At 45.3% G+C, this 16,546-nt stretch overlaps 2 protein-coding genes across 7 annotated transcripts in view; one reads left to right on the top strand and one right to left on the bottom strand.

Annotated features, from left to right (window-relative positions):
* Positions 1–1,277: 1,277 nt before the first annotated feature.
* On the bottom strand, positions 1,278–7,637 carry LOC108582540 (predicted GPI-anchored protein 58). Of its 4 annotated transcripts, none has more exons than XR_004179425.1 (4): positions 7,239–7,341; positions 4,862–4,915; positions 4,125–4,199; positions 1,278–1,460 (listed from the first exon to the last, which is right to left on the bottom strand). XR_004179425.1 is itself a non-coding variant. In XM_031657543.1 (2 exons), the coding sequence occupies exons 1-2, from the start codon at positions 7,620–7,622 to the stop codon at positions 1,419–1,421; spliced, it is 426 nt and encodes a 141-aa protein (XP_031513403.1). In that variant the 5' UTR covers positions 7,623–7,637; the 3' UTR covers positions 1,278–1,418. The 4 variants fall into 4 exon arrangements, 2 of the variants coding, with proteins under 2 accessions (XP_031513403.1, XP_031513402.1); XR_001896152.3 differs by lacking the exon at positions 7,239–7,341 and adding an exon at positions 6,993–7,117; XM_031657543.1 differs by lacking the exons at positions 4,125–4,199; positions 4,862–4,915 and having other exon boundaries at positions 7,239–7,637.
* Positions 7,437–16,546, top strand: part of HLF (HLF transcription factor, PAR bZIP family member) — a 59,864-nt gene continuing 50,754 nt past the window's right edge. Inside the window, exons 1-2 of one of the 3 annotated variants that reach the window (XM_003912776.4) lie at positions 7,437–8,077; positions 10,258–10,593. In XM_003912776.4, the coding sequence (XP_003912825.1) occupies positions 7,963–8,077; positions 10,258–10,593 (451 nt within the window). In that variant the 5' untranslated portion in view covers positions 7,437–7,962. Of the gene's footprint in view, positions 8,078–8,709; positions 8,799–10,257; positions 10,594–16,546 lie in introns of those variants that run through there. The other 2 variants (XM_009190299.3, XM_021929069.2) reach the window with 2 other exon arrangements.

The following is a 16,546-nucleotide window of genomic DNA, read 5'->3' as shown; positions in this document are numbered from 1 at the left end:
TCCAGCTGACACAAATTTTTAAGTATTGCTTGAAGTTCAACACACCTGGCATGCTCCCTAGAAAGAGCTCCTTTTTCAAGGAAAGCTATGCCAGGCTAATCTGGCTGCACATGGTACTTTGCCAGTGTCTGAGTTAAACCAGCTGCCTTGGGCTCTATAATTGGACCAATTACCAATGTCCCAACAGAGACACTCATTTATAGGTGTAAGGTTAGCCAATCACTTATGAGATGGCTCACGTGAGACTCCACCCGGTGCAGAAACTTCAAAGAAGATGGTGACAATGTCTATGAATCAGAACCTTTGTTTTGGGATTAATACGCAATAAAGGGAGGGAAGTTGGTCCTGATACCCTACATGATGATAGGCCGTAGTTCAAGTTCTCCGCAGGTTTTCAGGTTGCATTGGTCATGAAAATACTTGGTCCACCAGAGCATGCATACACTCAGCACAGTTTTGTAGTCTTGCTCTCCACTTATTTAGCTTAAAAATAAACTCTGATCACCTGAGGATACCTGGTCTTATATTTTCCATGCACATAAAAGAGCCCGAAGTGCAGCTTAGAAATTATATATAATTTTTTATTTTGATTTTCAAGTTACATTTTAGAATGTGGTCGATGTCAGTCAATTTCACTCAGTCTAATTGACACTGGATACTGAGCAAATTAAAGACTAGCTTCTGAGTCATGGTGATTTTCTGCCTCTACAGCTCAACCGTCTCTACCTGCAGTTGCATTTACTAGACTTGAAATAATTTTAAAGTGTTAGTTAGTCCACAAACTTCTATTCCTTCACCCCTTACGAAGATATAGGAAATAGCTATTCTTTCCCGACTCTGGCTGAGTGGCTATTTGGAATCTGCTATATTTGATTTTTTTTATTGAACTTCAAACTTGTGTCTCTTTTGGAGACTGAGAGCAATAGAATTTAGCTGCCCCTGGTGAGAGGGAGAAAAGGGTGAGAAGAAAAAGGGATGTGTGTTTGGATGAAAAGTAGCTTCTAATATCATGGACTACATCAACAGTTTTGCAGATTCATAAGTGGGAGCATCTCTGCAAAGGAGCAGAGAAACCAGAAAATGCAAAAAAAGCCCCAAATAGCAAGCCCTCACATTTGTTTAGCGCTTCACAATGTACCAAGCACCTCCACATAAATTATCTCATTTAATCCTCCTAGCAACTCTGCAAGCTGGGAGGCACAGGCATTAGTTCATATTTCATACAAAGAAACTTAAGATCAGAGAGGTTATCCAAGGTCACAGGACAGAGGCAGAACTTGAACCAGTAAAAACAGAGTAAGTTTATTGAATGAGTGTTTGTCATTTATTTACTGGAGCAAGGTTAAGAGTGCAAGCATTGGAGTCAAGCAGACCTATTTTCAACTCATAGCTTCTCCATGTATTAGCTAGCCGTAGGATCATGACCAGTCACTCATTTCTCTGGGCCTCAGTGTCATCATCTGAAAAATGGGAATAATGAAATATATATCATTGTCACAAGTAATACATGAGATAATATATTTAACAGGTCTAACGTTGCTCCAGAACACAAACACACAATAGTTTATGCCTTCTTTATGCTGTTGTTGGCATTTGTTGTAGTAGTAGAAGAAGTAATAGTGGCAGGTGTGAATGTATATCTAGCCCCAAATCCTGTGTTCATTCTATGCAATACACTGCATTGATTTTTTTTCTTCTCCTTTTGCCACACACATTCTTTTCTTTCTCTTTTATACAATTTTCTTTCATCCTCCTTCCTATCACATGTATAGAAATCCTACCATCCTCTGATGTGAAACACACATACACACACATGCCTGATTTAGTGTCTCTTCTATCTATCTACCTATCTTAGTCTTTCCTACTCAGATTTACTCAAACAATACAGGGCTCAGGGAAAGGACAGGGAAGCCTCAAGGAAAGGATAGGGAAGGACTCATGCTCCTTTACATGAGTCAGCCTCGGAGGAGAGCTTGGCATTCCCAACAAATGTTTTATTGTTTTGGTTTCCATGATCCTACATCAAGTAAAGAGATTTGGGGGTCTCCAGTAGTTAAGCTAATTAGATATAATTTTCCTTTTTGGTGCTTTAGCTGAGTTAGAGGTTTCGGGAAGGAGAGAAGGAACAAGCCTGGGTTAGGCATATCTAGCCTAACTCCCACGTGATGCCTTTCACTTCTGAATTAATTCCCTGGATAAAGTGCCCTTCTGACAACGAGATAAACAGGTTCATCTAGAGGTTTGGCTCACTGGAGTATAAAGCCCTTCGTAACCACAGTGCTTGTCTCCATCCACCCCAGGTTCCTAGCCCCAAGTAGGCTACAGTGGCAGGCATTGTGTGCTCAACAACGTTTCACACCCACTGGGGATCTGAAACATAAACACTGCTTACACTGCAAAGCTCTCTCTGCAGACCCGCAAGGCTGGTGCCAAAATGGCTGCCTCACGTCTGCCCCCACCGGGCTGCACCAAGGACTCCCCACCCAACCTCACTATCAAAACTTCTGAAATGACAGGACAGGTGGCAACCACTGGCTGGGCAAAAGGCTAATTTCCAGAACTTCAGAGGAGAGCTGTGCTGGCATCTTTTAAGAAGTTGATTCTGAAGAACGTTTCTTCTATGGTCATTCCTATTTTTAGGACAGTTTTAAACCTCCAGAGCCTCTGCTATCCGTTTCTCCTTGAAGGGCCAACTGAAGGGTTTTTCAGTGGCTTGTCAAATGTTCTTTATCTAGTATTTGTTTGAATTTTTCTAACAAAGAGGTTTAGTTTTGACTTACTGTTTAAGCACATGCAGGTTAAGACAGGAGCACTGAGGCATTGCTAGCCAATAGGCTTAATTATTTGCTCATACACAAAAAAGCAAATTGGATAATGCCTCTGCTTTTAGCTCTTATCTAACTTAATGTGGACAACTTTGCAGAGGTCTTGTCAACAAACTGAATGAGCCACGGAAAGTGAGGCATTCATTTTAGCCGTAAACTTTGATGAACTTTTTTCTGTTGCTAGATATGAATCAGACCCCAGGAAACTTAGAAAGAACATAGAAATAGCATTATTCTGTCCTTAGTGATAAAACACCTATTTTTCCTTGGGGTCAAAAGTTTGGGTCACCTGCAAATACACAGTCAAATAATTGTCAGCAATAACATCAAAACAATTCAAGAGGGGGCTGGGTGCAGTGGCTCATGTCTGTAATCCCAGCATTCTGGGAGGCCGAGGCCTGTGGCTCACCTGAGGTCGGGAGTTCGAGACCAGCCTGGCCAACATGGAGAAACCCCGTCTCTTACTAAAAATACAAAAATTAGCCAGATGTGGTGGCTCGTGCCTGTAATGCCAGCTACTCAGGAGGCTGAGGCGGGAGAATCACTTGAACCCAGGAGGCGGAGGTTGCAGTGAGCCGAGATCATGCCATCGCACTCCAGCCTGGGCAACAAGAGTGAGACTCCAACTCAAAAAAAAAAAAGAAAAAAAAAATTCAAGGGGGAAATGAAAGTCTAAAACAATTGGCTATCCCCATGAGTAAAACCAACCTTAATTCTTACCTCATAGTATACACAAAAATTAATTTGAAATGGGTCATAGGCCTAAATGAAAAAGCTTAAACTATAAAAGTTATAAAGGAAAGTATAGGAGAATATCTCCAGGACTCAGGAGTAGTCAAAAGTTTCCTAGTTCACAGTAAGTAATAATCATGAAAAACAAATTGACAAATTGAGCTTTGTCAAAATTAAAAACTGCTCATGGAAAGACGTTATTATAAAAACTAATCAGCAAGCCACAGATGGGAAGAAAATATTCACAACACACAAACATCTGACAAAGAGATTATAACCAAAGTATATAAAAGAACTCCTAAAATTCATTAATCAAAAGATAACCAAATTCAAAAATGGGCAAGAGACTTGAACAGGAAGATGTGCAAGTTGCTAAGAAGCACATGAAGTAGCAGATGCCATCATTTGTCATCAGGAAAATTCAGATGAAAGGTCCATTGAGAACTGACTATCCATCCACTAGAATGGCTACAAGTTTTAAGAGAAACTGACACCACCAAATATTGATGAGGAGCTAGAACAACCAGAACTCACATATACTGTTGCTGGAAATGCAGGACAATTTACCTGCTTCAGAAGACTATGGAAGAGCTTCTTCTAAAGTAAAACACACATCTCTTCTATGATTCAGCAATCCTGCTCCTATTTGTTTATCCAAGAGAAATGAAAGCATGTGTTCACAAAAGAACTCAGACAAGAATACTCATAAACATTTTATTCATGCCTAAAAACTGGAAACAACCCAAATGTCCACCAATACAACAGATGAACTTTTGTATATTCATACAACGGAATACTACTCACTAATACAAAGAAATGAACTACATGCAACATTGGTGAATGTCAAAAATATTGTGCAGAGTGAAAGAAGCTACACACAAGAGAGTACATACAGTATGATTTCACTTGCATGAAATTGTAAAACAAGCAAAATGAATCTATAGTATAAGGAGGCCAGGTGAAGAGAAAGAGAAGACCAGCCACCCCAGTGTCCCAGCTGAGACTAACCCAGATTGCAGAATAATGAGAAATAATAAAATGGTGGTTGTTTTAAGCCACTAGGTTTTGGAGTGATCTGTTACACAGCAATCAAAAATCAGAATCATTGCTTTCCTCATGGAATTGTCAGGCTACATGATATGACACTCATGGAAGGGCTCTGTAAGTGGACAAGTGCTAAGCACTTGTGAGTGGCAGTCATCTCTGGGCATATGTGCAGATTGGGGTTAGTGTTCATTAGGGATATGTCCATTTGAGAATTAGCCTGTAGAATTCAGAGGGTCTTACTACCCAACCAATATAACCTTTGATTTCTTCTATCCTGCTCGTTTCTCTTGAGCAGCCATCCGCAACTGCTTCTGGGGAAGAGAGAGAGAGAGAGAAAGAGAAAGAAAGTTATTCATGGTTAAAATAACCATGAATAAAATATTCATGGTTAAAATAAAGTGTTAAAAAAAAAAGAAGAAGAAAATAACATTTACAAATGGCCAGAGCAGAAAAGATGCATCAATTTCATTTATCTTGTTAAGGAATGGGGCTAGATTGAAGATTAGCCAGTGCTTATAATTTTTAAGACTCTAAGAAATACCTTTGAAGTTAGAGAAGGATGGAGAGAAGTGAGAGGGAGTCACCATGGTCTAAAGGGCTGGTCCTCAATCTGGTCTGTGACAAGTTGATCAGGCTCAGGGGAATTAAATTAAATGAACCGATTTCCCAAGAAACTGCTTGATCAACCAATGCCAGTTCATCCACGTGCAATGAGAAATGCAATTTCCAAGCCACAGTATTTAGCTGTGTCAGGTGGTAAGGAGAAGATTACTCTGGGAAACCAGATTACTTGACCTGATAAGAGTTTCATGTCTGCAAACATGGGGAAGTGAGGACATGCAGAGAACCATGAGCAGGTGGAGCGCTTTGGGTGTGCTGAGTAATGTCAGTGGACTGTTACACAAAGCTTAGGTAACGCATCTTTTGTGCACCTGGAATCTGCAATCTAACAGATTTCTAACCAGGCTGAGAGGATGCTCTCAGTCCTCCCAGTTTATGAACTTACAGGGATGTAAGGAACTCAAGACAGGGAAATAGCCTCTCTCTCCAAAAGGATAGTGGAGATGGATTCCCTTTTTTATTAAAAAAAATATATATAATAGAATTAATGGATTCAGACCATTCACGAAAGACTATTAGCTCCACGCCCAGCTTAGGCACCTTCTCTAGAATCCCTCTCCTAATAATGTAAGTGCCCCTGCCACCTCCATCTTTCCATTTTTGTTCTTTTAATACTATTTTACATTGTTTGTTTATATGCCAAACCCTAAACGATGAGTTCTTGAAGGTTAAAATTATGTCTTTTTCATCTTTTTTCACTAGCCCCCGCATAGTCGCTGGCATACATACCGTGGTGCTCAATAAATGCATGTGGCATTAACTAAAAGTTTGCTGTTTCTGGAATTTGTCTGAAATCTGAAACACTGCAACAACGTCTCACTTAGAACGTCGCCTTACCCTTTTGCCATGATTTTAGAGTGAAGAGGTTGAGGTCACTGGATTACGTGTCCTTTTATGAGGAACCTGCAGCTCAGGGCAGAAAGGCACTTGCCACAATCATCCTGCCAGGGTACCCTGAATCCCCTTGCGCCGCCGCTCCTGATCTCTGGGGTTTCAGGCGCCTCCTCTCTTACAACCCCTTCCTGGGGAAGTAAACCCCATCAAGACTCCACCACATCCTTCCCCAGCGACTCAGCCTGGGGTCACAGAGGCCTTTACGTCTCACTGAAAACCGGTGTTCTTTAATTCGTGCCCATTCGTTCTTGCAGCCCCTTCCCCAGATCGAACTACCCTAGTCTTAGTAAGCAGAGGTAAGGAGGGAGGGGGAGAAGCTGCCTGGACCCCCGCGGAGCTCTCCAGGGGGCGCCGCGGCTGCACGCCACGCCAGCGCCCGCACCACCCCACGCGGGGACGGAGCTACCACACAGGGGTCGCACGCAGCTCTCGGGGACCGTGGGCGCCGCGGGGTCAAACTGGCAGAGGGAGACGTCGCAGCTGCTGTGACAGCAAGGAAAGCCGAAACCCCCGTAGGGGATACTTTACAAAATTATTTGAATCACCGTGCAGACCTAATAACTTGACCCAAGCACAGTCACCTGTACTCACCCAGAGTAAATATTCCTAAAATCCCATTCAGTGTGTCTGTGTCTCTCCCGCCTCTTTCCGTTTCAGGCAAATGTCTACCCCTCTCGCCCCCCCCACCGTTAACACCTCTGGGCAGCGTGGGCAACAGTGCCCAGCAGCTCAGCCCTCTGCTCCCCGTTCTGCTTTTCGCATCCCATTCGGACTTGTAGGAAGTAGTTATTTTTTGGTGGTGGTGGAAACCGGGCAAGAAAGAAGACGCTAAGCTTGGCTGGGGCCAGGAGAAATATTGAGAAGAGTCATTACCTTCAATCCGATCTAAACCAATCATCTCAAACTTGGCTACTCTTTGGAACCACCTGGTGAGCTTTAAAAACTATGGACGCCCGGATAGCACCCCGGAGGTTCTGTTCTAATTGATCTGGGATGTGGCCTGGGCATCGGGATTTTTTTTAAACTCCTCAGGTTATTCCCAGCCTGAAAACTATGGATATAAATTTCTCATTCCTCTTCCCATCCAGACCAAAATAAAATAAAATAAAATAAAAATACCGGAGCGTAAGTTGATGGCCCAGGGAATCTGGCACCTGCTCCCCTGTAACCATCCAGCGCTGCAAAGTCCCGGAAAATCGGCGCGCGCGGCGACGCTAAACACACGGTGGCGGGGCAAGCGGGCCAGGCGGGCGGGGCCGCGCGTGGCCCCGCCCCCGCACGCCTATGGGCGCGAGGTGCGGGCCCTGACGTCACTCTTGTCAGGGCCGCGGCACATGGGTGGCCGGATGCGCTGAGCCCGGCGCTGCGGGGCCGCGGAGCGCTGGGGAGCAGCGGCCGCCGGCGCGGGGAGGGGGGTGGGGTGGGACGGCGCGCCGCCTCCGGTGCTGGCACTAGGGGCTGGGGTCGGCGCGGTGCCTTCTGCCCTTCTGCAGCCGTCGACATATTTTTTTTCTTTCTTTTTTTTCAATTTTGAACATTTTGCAAGACGAGGGGTTCGAGGCAGGTGAGAGCATCCTGCGCGTCGCCGGGGAGCCCGCGGGCACTTGGCGCGCTCTCCTGGGACCGTCTGCACTGGAAACCCGAAAGTTTTTTTTTAATATATATTTTTATGCAGATGTATTTATAAAAATATAAGTAATTTTTTTCTTCCCTTTTCTCCACCGCCTTGAGAGCGAGTACTTTTGGCAAAGGACGGAGGAAAAGCTCAGCAACATTTTAGGGGGCGGTTGTTTCTTTCTTTCTTATTTCTTTTTTTAAGGGGAAAAATTTTGAGTGCATCGCGATGGAGAAAATGTCCCGACCGCTCCCCCTGAATCCCACCTTTATCCCGCCTCCCTACGGCGTGCTCAGGTCCCTGCTGGAGAACCCGCTGAAGCTCCCCCTTCACCACGAAGACGGTGAGCGCTGCCGCGGCCCCGCTCCGGGAAGGGACGACGCTCCGGGGGTCCCCCTCCGCGGCCGGGCACGCCCGCTGGAGCATCCCCCCACCCCGCTCCCGCCCTGTCCCGCGGCGCCCCGGCCCCGCTCTGATGAAATTGAGGAGCTCACCCAGCACCCTTCCTCCCCTTCCTCCTCCTCCTCCTCCATGAAAGGGGAGGAACCCCTCCTGAGCTACATTTAAAGAGCTTCGGGCACCCGGCCTCCCTGGGTCCCGCTCCTGCGGCGCGGGTGGGAGGTGTAACTTGACAGGTCAGGATCGTTCCCTAGAACGAGGTACACCCGCACGCAGAGCGAGCCCGCCTGCGGAGGGCAGAGCCTCCCGGGCTGGAGAGAAGAAACCCTGGGGCCTGGTTCTGTGCGGGGCAGGGGGCGGGGGTTGGCTTGAGGGAGGGGGTCTCACTGCGTAGCCTGGGTTTTGGGGTTGTGTTACAGCTTCTGTTACTGGTTAGTATTTGTAACCCACGAGGTGTGAGAGAAGACGCCTTTTCTCCTGGTGAAGGGTAGCTGAGAAAGCGGGGTGGGGGTTGGGACCGGTGGGGGGAGTGGTCTCTCGGCGGGAAGCGGTGCACGCCTCCAGCGCTGACACTTTCCCGGTGCACTTTTTCTGGTGGGAGGGGAGAGCGGAGCAGGCTCACGTGTAATCGCGCAGGAGCCTCCTCTGGCTTGAGCCCTTTCTTGGTAAGTCCCAAACCTTCCCAAGACAACCTTGGCCATAGCGGTAGAGGAGGGGTACGTGTGATGAGGGCCCCAAACCCAGCTAGTGATACCACGGATTTGGGTTGATGCGGTTTCATGTCTTCGGTATCACAGTAGCAAATGCGAACCGTGCGACTCACAGTGTAAAGTCTTGAAAGGTTATTTGGCTACAAATAGCTTGGGAGTACTTGCACCTTCTTTCCTAGGAAAGGACAACCTGTTGCATTGCAAGAGTTTGCAATCTGCAGATGATAGCCACGGACCCCTCCTTAACTATGCTTTAAGGAAGAGCATTTGGGAGGAAGGGGCTGCCTGCTGCAGGCTTTTGCATATGTGGGTGTTTTAAGTCAGATTTTCAGATGAGACGGTAGAGGGTTAGAATGGATGGCAGTGGAGGCTGTGTTTCTCTGAAGATGAAACTCAGAAGCAAATTCCTTAATCCCAGATTCCACCCACGACTGAATACTAGAATTGGCAAGATCCAGAATGCTTGTTAAAGACCTAATGGGCGAGCAGTATTTCCAGGTAGAAAATAGCTGCATACTTCCAACATAAGTGTATAGAATAACTCACCTTTTCCAATATCTGTGCTTTTGAAAGGTTTTGTAAATGCATACTGTTTATAAATTGGATCATACTCAAATGTTTGGGAAGAGAAGGAAGAAAACACTTTGTATTTTTTTAAACTCCTTTCGTAAAAATCAGTGTGCCCCAGTGGCTTTAGAAGCTAACACATGTGAGCTCAGAAAGTTCTCATTTTTCTCCTCTGCCAACATGAGGCATTGGTCAAGTTCCTTCAAGTCTCAGAGCCTCCAAGTCTTTGTTGTAAATGGAGGTAATTGCTATTTAGCAAGTTTATTGTGAGATTTTTGAGATAATATATGGAAAGAACCAGATATCCAGTAGGTGCTCTAAACATGATATTAAAGAAGGGTGGAAGGTCCCTGCCTTACCAAAATTAAGACCACTAACTCACTGGCTTTGTAAGTCTAAATGACCTCATATTGTTGCTGTGTTGAATTTCTGGAAGATAATTCAAGCCTGGTTATTGGCTGTTGTTTTGTTAAAAATGACAGCAGTTGCATATAATCGCAGGTGTTATTTTACTATTTTAAATTTAAGTTATTACTCTTCTCAAATAAGGTGCTGAGGCTGTTCGCTGGTTTTTATCCTAGATCAGCCTGTAGCCCTGCCCCAAGGGCTAGTGCCTTCTTTCCAAAGTAAATAGGAAGATGTTGAAAAACAGGCAGAGATCCACGTCCTGCCTGAACTTTTAACTCTAGATCTACAAAAGACAGCAGCCAGAGAAGGATCCTGCCATTCGTGGGAAGTAGTTTTATAACAGGCCAGGAAGAGTGGTAAAAGAGCGGTATTGTTTTTCTTTTCTTTCTTTCTTTCTTTTTTTTTTTTTTTTTAAGTCCAACTTTCCCTTCTTCTGCAGCATTTAGTAAAGATAAAGACAAGGAAAAGAAGCTGGATGATGAGAGTAACAGCCCGACGGTCCCCCAGTCGGCATTCCTGGGGCCTACCTTATGGGACAAAACCCTTCCCTATGACGGAGATACTTTCCAGTTGGAATACATGGACCTGGAGGAGTTTTTGTCAGAAAATGGCATTCCCCCCAGCCCATCTCAGCATGACCACAGCCCTCACCCTCCCGGGCTGCAGCCAGCCTCCTCGGCTGCCCCCTCGGTCATGGACCTCAGCAGCCGGGCCTCTGCACCCCTTCACCCTGGCATCCCATCTCCAAACTGTATGCAGAGCCCCATCAGACCAGGTAAGTGCCCTGAAGATGCTCCCTTCAGAAAGGGAGGAGGAGGGTGAACGGGACAGGCGAGGTAGAGTTAGCGTAAACATCTTAACACTCAGGTTTTGGCAAATATCCTAAGAGAGGAACCTTCTTCTGCTCCACTCCTGGCAGAGGCTCTCCCACTTTAATGAGCGTCCATGTCACTCATCCGGAGGGTCTGGTAAATACAGACTCTTTGTGTCTACCCCCAGAAATTCTGATTTTGCAAGTCTAGAGTGAGGGCCCGGGCATATGCATTTTAACCAGCTCCCCCATGGGATTGTGATGCGGCCGATCCAAGGGTTGCAGGTTTAAGAAGTAACAACTTACAGTTAATGATTTGGCTAATTTAAACCTCCATCACATCTCCTATCTCTTTTCCTCATTCCCTAAACACATAGATAATAGGTAGCCTCTCAATAGGGGTTGGTTTACCTACATTCACTCTTCTCTGTCCTGAAGGAAAAAAAAAATATGAGTAGGGATGTGGGGCAGGTATATTTTTTCCATCCTTTTCATCTTGTTTTGTCATTAGCTGAGATATAGAATCTAAATCCAGGCTCTCATGTTGTGCTTCTGAGGCTTCTTCAGGACCAGACTCCATCTCTCTCGTTGCTATTCCCATAAACCCAACTGTTCTTACTTTTTTTTTTTTTTTTCATTTTCATCTGTCCATCACACTCAATCTACCTGTATCAGAGCCCACAAGGCTGCAAGGTCAGCTGTAAATGATCTTGAAATAGTACACAAAAATATCACCTGAAATGACCAGTACTTCAAAACCCACTGCTAATGCTCAGATATAAACACAGATTGAAGCAGCTTTGAATTCATGCCTTTAGCACCCTGTAGTACAAAATGAACAGGAAGAAAGACAATTTCATGTGCACAGGTAACCAGGAACAAAGATTCATCCAGATAAATCGTCCGGAAGGTCACAGAGCTGAGGGCCTTAGCTGTGGGGGAAGACAGAAAGCAGGACAATGCGAAACTTGTGCTAGAGATTGTTACTGAACTCCGTGTCCTCGACCCTTGTAGAAGTTTCTGTGGCACACAGAGCAAGATTTAAATGGAAGGAAATGATGCAAAGGAGGAAGAGAATACCCCTGCCTTGATATATTCATATTAGAGTTAAAGTTCTTCCTTTCAAATCTCTGCGTGCTGGCCCCTTCTCCAAAATTCACTTTGAATTATAACTCAAGGCCACTGGCTGGAATGGAATTAATTCTTAGTCTCCAGCCACCCCTGGAGGCTGCGGGGGCTTGGGAAAACACTCCTTTATGGGATCCTGAGCCCCTGCTACTTAGAATGTGCGGTGCCACGATCTTCAATTTATTTGTAGGAACAGCCAACAAAATGAATAACCCTTCAAAGTGGGAAAACAGCGAGGAGAGAAGGGAACAGAGCTCCAGTGAGAGACACAGTTGTGCCTCGGTCATTGTGCTCTGTAGACTGAGAATCACCACTTCGTAGCTGTGTGACCTTAGAAAGCCACATCATTTCTTGGAGCCTCAGTTTCCCTTTTTGTAGAAGGATACAATTTCTATTTGATTGAGTTATTGTGAAAATTAGAGGTAATATGTATAAAGGGTCAAATGATTAGCAATGAGTGTTCTATTTGTGGAAGCAATTGTGATCATTGTTATATGTGTCAACTGTTGTTACTTTCTTCAATCCCTGTCTTCGGAAATATCTTCGTAAGGTAACTAGGTACTGTACATAACCCTTCCTCTGGAGAGAAATGTCAGGAGATTTTGCCCAGTAGTTACTGGATTGGGGTATTTTGACCCTCACACTTGGAATCAATTGATAAGTATTTCTCAGTCCCCTACCAAATTTAGGATGTGTACCATGTTAGGAATACTGTATTTTTCCCCAGGAGACCTGCACATGTTGGGTGTTCGCACCTTGGTTCCTACTGAGAGTCAAAAATTGGGGTTTTGGAAAGTGAAGCAGCTTGAAAACTCATTTGTCAGAGCTCATTGGAGTCAGTATTGATCAGTGACTCTCAGAAGCTTGGAATGCCCAATCAGAGTTGCAATCCATAGCAAAGAACTCCTGAGTTTCAGGGGATATCATTTCGTAAGGTTCTGGTGAAAAGACACTGGGATCAAAGGGCACTGAGGATCTAGAAATAAGTTCTCCATTTAAATGTCTTATTTTAAATAATGGAAACACATTTTAACATAATTTCCTTCTTGGAATTGAAAACTCAATAGTCCTCACAGAAAAGGAAAAAAGTTAAACCTTGTCTTCAAATACCAAACTCAGGTAAAATAATGCTCTGCTGCTCATAGATTGTTGATCATGATAAAGATTACAACGCAAAATAAACTTCTAAGAGATGTTGGCTTGATGGATGGATATTGCAAGCAAACCAGAAACAGGAGAAAGTTCTTGATTATTCTGTGTGGCTCACAGGAGGGACCAGAATAGAAGTACCAAGTTACTCTTGAGGAAAACAAGTCCTCAGAAGGGAAGAGTGCTGATGTAGCCTTGGGCATTCTGGGAATTGTATAATTTCAGTCTTGATTGGTGTTTGTCAACCTTGGCACTGTTAATGTTTTGGGTAAATCTTGTGTCCTATGCTTTCTAGGATGCTTGGCAGCATCCCTGCCCCTACCTCCTAGTTGCAAGTAGGACCCTCATTGCCCCAGATGTGACAAGTAAAAGTGTCTTCAATCACTGCCAAATGTCCCCTGGGCATAATAAAATCACTCCCAGTGGAGAACCACTGGTCTAGAACTTCAACTTGGACAGCAAAATCTAGACTTACTTTAGGATCCTGTCACACGAATGGATAAACCACCTGCAATGCTTTATGGCAAAACTTTTAAGAAGGTCAGGGGACGTTGGGTTGCCAAGAAGAAATAGAATATTAATAAGAGCATAATTATACACTTAGTTGATAAAACTAAGCCATCAGGCTAATCAGGAGATAACTGCAGAGTAGTTTACCAAACCGTTGTTTCTGGCTATTCACTCAGCATGCATCTTTTGAGCTATGCTCTGTTGTGGTGTTAGTGCTGCCTGTTTGGTTGAAGGGCAATGAAACCATGAGCTGATAAAGTCTGCATTTCTAGGTCTACCCCAAGGATTTCTTGGAATGACAAGGTGAGCAGTCTTGTGAATATTTATTTATTTATTTATTTGAGATGGAGTCTCGCTCTGTCACCCAGGCTGGAGTGCAGTGGCACAGTCTTGGCTCACTGCAACCTCCACCTTCCAGGTCCAAGCTCTTCTCCTGCCTCAGCCTCCCTAGTAGGTGGAATTACAGGCATGCACCACCACTCTCGGCTGATTTTTGTATTTTTAGTAGAGACGGGGTCTGTTGGCCAGGCTGGTCTCAAACTCTTGACCTCAAGTGATCCGCCCACCTCGGCCTCCCAAAGTGCTGGGATTACAGGTGTGAGCCACCACACCTGGCCCATTCTTGTGAATTCTCATACTATTTACCATGACTGCCCCACCCCCTTTCTTATCTTGGGCACCCCATCTCTATTAGTCTAACTGACCAAAGAATGAATCAAATACCTGAAGAAATCCCGTTTTCTTTCAAGAAACAATCCAGGGATTCATTAAAACCTGTTGTGGCTATTGTATGGTCACCAAGCTTTCTGGGCTGACATCTTAATGAAGGGAAGAGTAGTAGTTCTTGGAGGCTGGAGCTAACTGCAGGGGCTCCTCGGTCATCCAAGGCGCAGTGTCCTGAATGTTCCTAGGCCAGCAGAGATGGCAGGAGTCATTCTGATGACTTCAATGTTTGCATTGTAGATACTTTCAGAGGTGGGATGTGGGGGTGCTCTCCTGGAGGTATGAATATATGCCGGGTACTGGAAAAAGAAGAATCTGTTTGCCCTGAGAATTGAGCGATAGCTTTAAGGACAGCCATCCCTTTAGGGAAAGTCATCTATAGCAGACAAAGGCAGAGTTATTTTTATATCACATGCTTGTAAAGCCAGATTTGAAATTGTTTCCTCTGGTGGTTTTTCTTTGAATAGCTGGGGGGTGTCCTACCACTGTTAGGCCCATATTCCGCTGAGAATTAAGAAGGCTGTCTTTCTAATTCTGAGCATGGAGACCGGGTTATGATGAAGGCTGGTTACAGAGTACAGTGAAAACCCTTCCATGTGGTCGTGTGTGGGAAAAGGATGGCATAAGTGGGTGGCACAAAAGGAGCGGGGGTGGGGGAGAACCCATTGTACCTTTGCAATATGGAGTTTGTGTTCTGTTTCTGCCGACCTTCCTTGTGAGAAAGTTTGGGTATGGAAAGAAAATGCTGGCCTGGGAATCTGAATAATGATGGAGGGAAGTTCTGTGCAGGTGATTCTGCGTTTATGGAAGGTCGGAGGATTCTCTTTCTTTTCCCAATAGTGAAGCTCCCCTTAAGGGCGTGCAGTTCACATATCTTTCTAATCCGGCAGACTGATAACATCTGCAAGTTGGGAGCGCCATGACTGATAGTGGCTGTGCCCGGTGTCTCAAGCATCTTGAAAGTGCTGTTCATTCATCAGGGGCTAGGGGATCCTGAAGGGGAGGGAGTCTGCATGGTTCTGGAGGCAGGCAGACATTGCTCTGTTTCTTGGAGAGTTTATCTTCTCCACGGAGCCCTGTAGAGGACGGGCTTGCTGACATTCACAGGATAGTAATCCCAAGCCTGTGGCAAGAGGTATTTTGGGGTATGTCTGGAAAGCAAGGCAACTTGGTGGTTAGGAGTGTAGGCTGTGGGCTCAGGGGCTTGGGTTTACATCCCGGACCCACCCCTGGCTTGCCATGTAACTTTGTGTCAATTTCTTAACCTCTTTAAGCCTCAGTTTACTCATCAGTAGAATGGAAATTACAAATGGCCCCTCTCCCTTGGAGTTTTGGCAGGTTTAAATAAGATCGCACTTGACAAGTCCGGCTGGTGTGTACTGCATGAGTACTCAGTGCATTCAGCCGTTATGGTGTCAGTGGCATGGAGGTACAGAAAGGAATGACTGGATTCCCAACCCCTGTTTTCTATTTCGGGGTTTATTTACCCAGTCCCCTTCCCTCTGCAAAAATAGGACATACTTTCATGCATTTTTTTTTCTTTCCCATCATGTCCAACACTTACTCTGTGCAGCCAGCCTGACCTTTCTCTTCCTTCTGGGTTAGGACAAGTCACTTCCCTGATGTTAACCCAGCAGCATGGCTTCTGGGTTACCAACTCCTGTTCTGCCAATGTGGAAACAGCCACTGTCTAGGTGCCCAGCCCCCGAGCTCTCGTGTGAGCCCTGGCAACCCTGGCTGCCTGCCTGCATGACCGTGTGCTCCAGACACGTGGCTGTGCCCTGTGGAGCTTGCCCAACGCTGTGTGGTGTGCTGGCTTGCTTTTTTTTTTTTTTTTTTCTTTCCCTCCTCCCTCTCGCTTCCCTTCCCAGGAGAATGACAGCAAGTGCCAGCAAGCAATTGTAATCCTGACCCTGGCATGAGAAAGCTGAGCTCTGGAGGGCAGCTCAGATGCCAGGGAAACCTGTTCTGTCCAACATTCTAGCCAGACCCCAAACCCGGCCCTCTCTCCTGCCTGTCTGCCCAGAGGCCCTGTCTTCTCTGCGCTGCTGTGGTGGGCAAGATTCCTGGAGGCCAGCTCCTGCCAAGGGTCTTGGCAGAGTCTTTCCAGTTCAGCACTGTGCCTACCAGACTAGAAAAATAGCAGTATAAAGACAGAATTAGGTGGAGGAGAAGGAAAGGGGGTGGGGGAGGTGGGAAGAAAAAACCCTTGATAACATTCTCATGTAGAAAGCCAGAGAAGGGGAAGACAGCCGTGATTTATTAGGTTTCTCAGAAACCTCTCTTCCAACTAGCACTAATCACTTTTACCCAGGAATCATTTTTTATGTCTCAGCAATGAAAATGGAGGGAAGAGGGGAGGTAGTAGAGAAAGTAATAAGATGAAAAAAATTAGAAAATAATATAT

The sequence above is a fragment of the Papio anubis genome, chromosome 17, assembly GCF_008728515.1.
Source record: "Papio anubis isolate 15944 chromosome 17, Panubis1.0, whole genome shotgun sequence".
Taxonomy (NCBI): domain Eukaryota; kingdom Metazoa; phylum Chordata; class Mammalia; order Primates; family Cercopithecidae; genus Papio; species Papio anubis.
The sequence above is the reverse complement of the archived record's forward strand: the minus strand, read 5'-3'. Positions and strand labels throughout refer to the sequence as shown.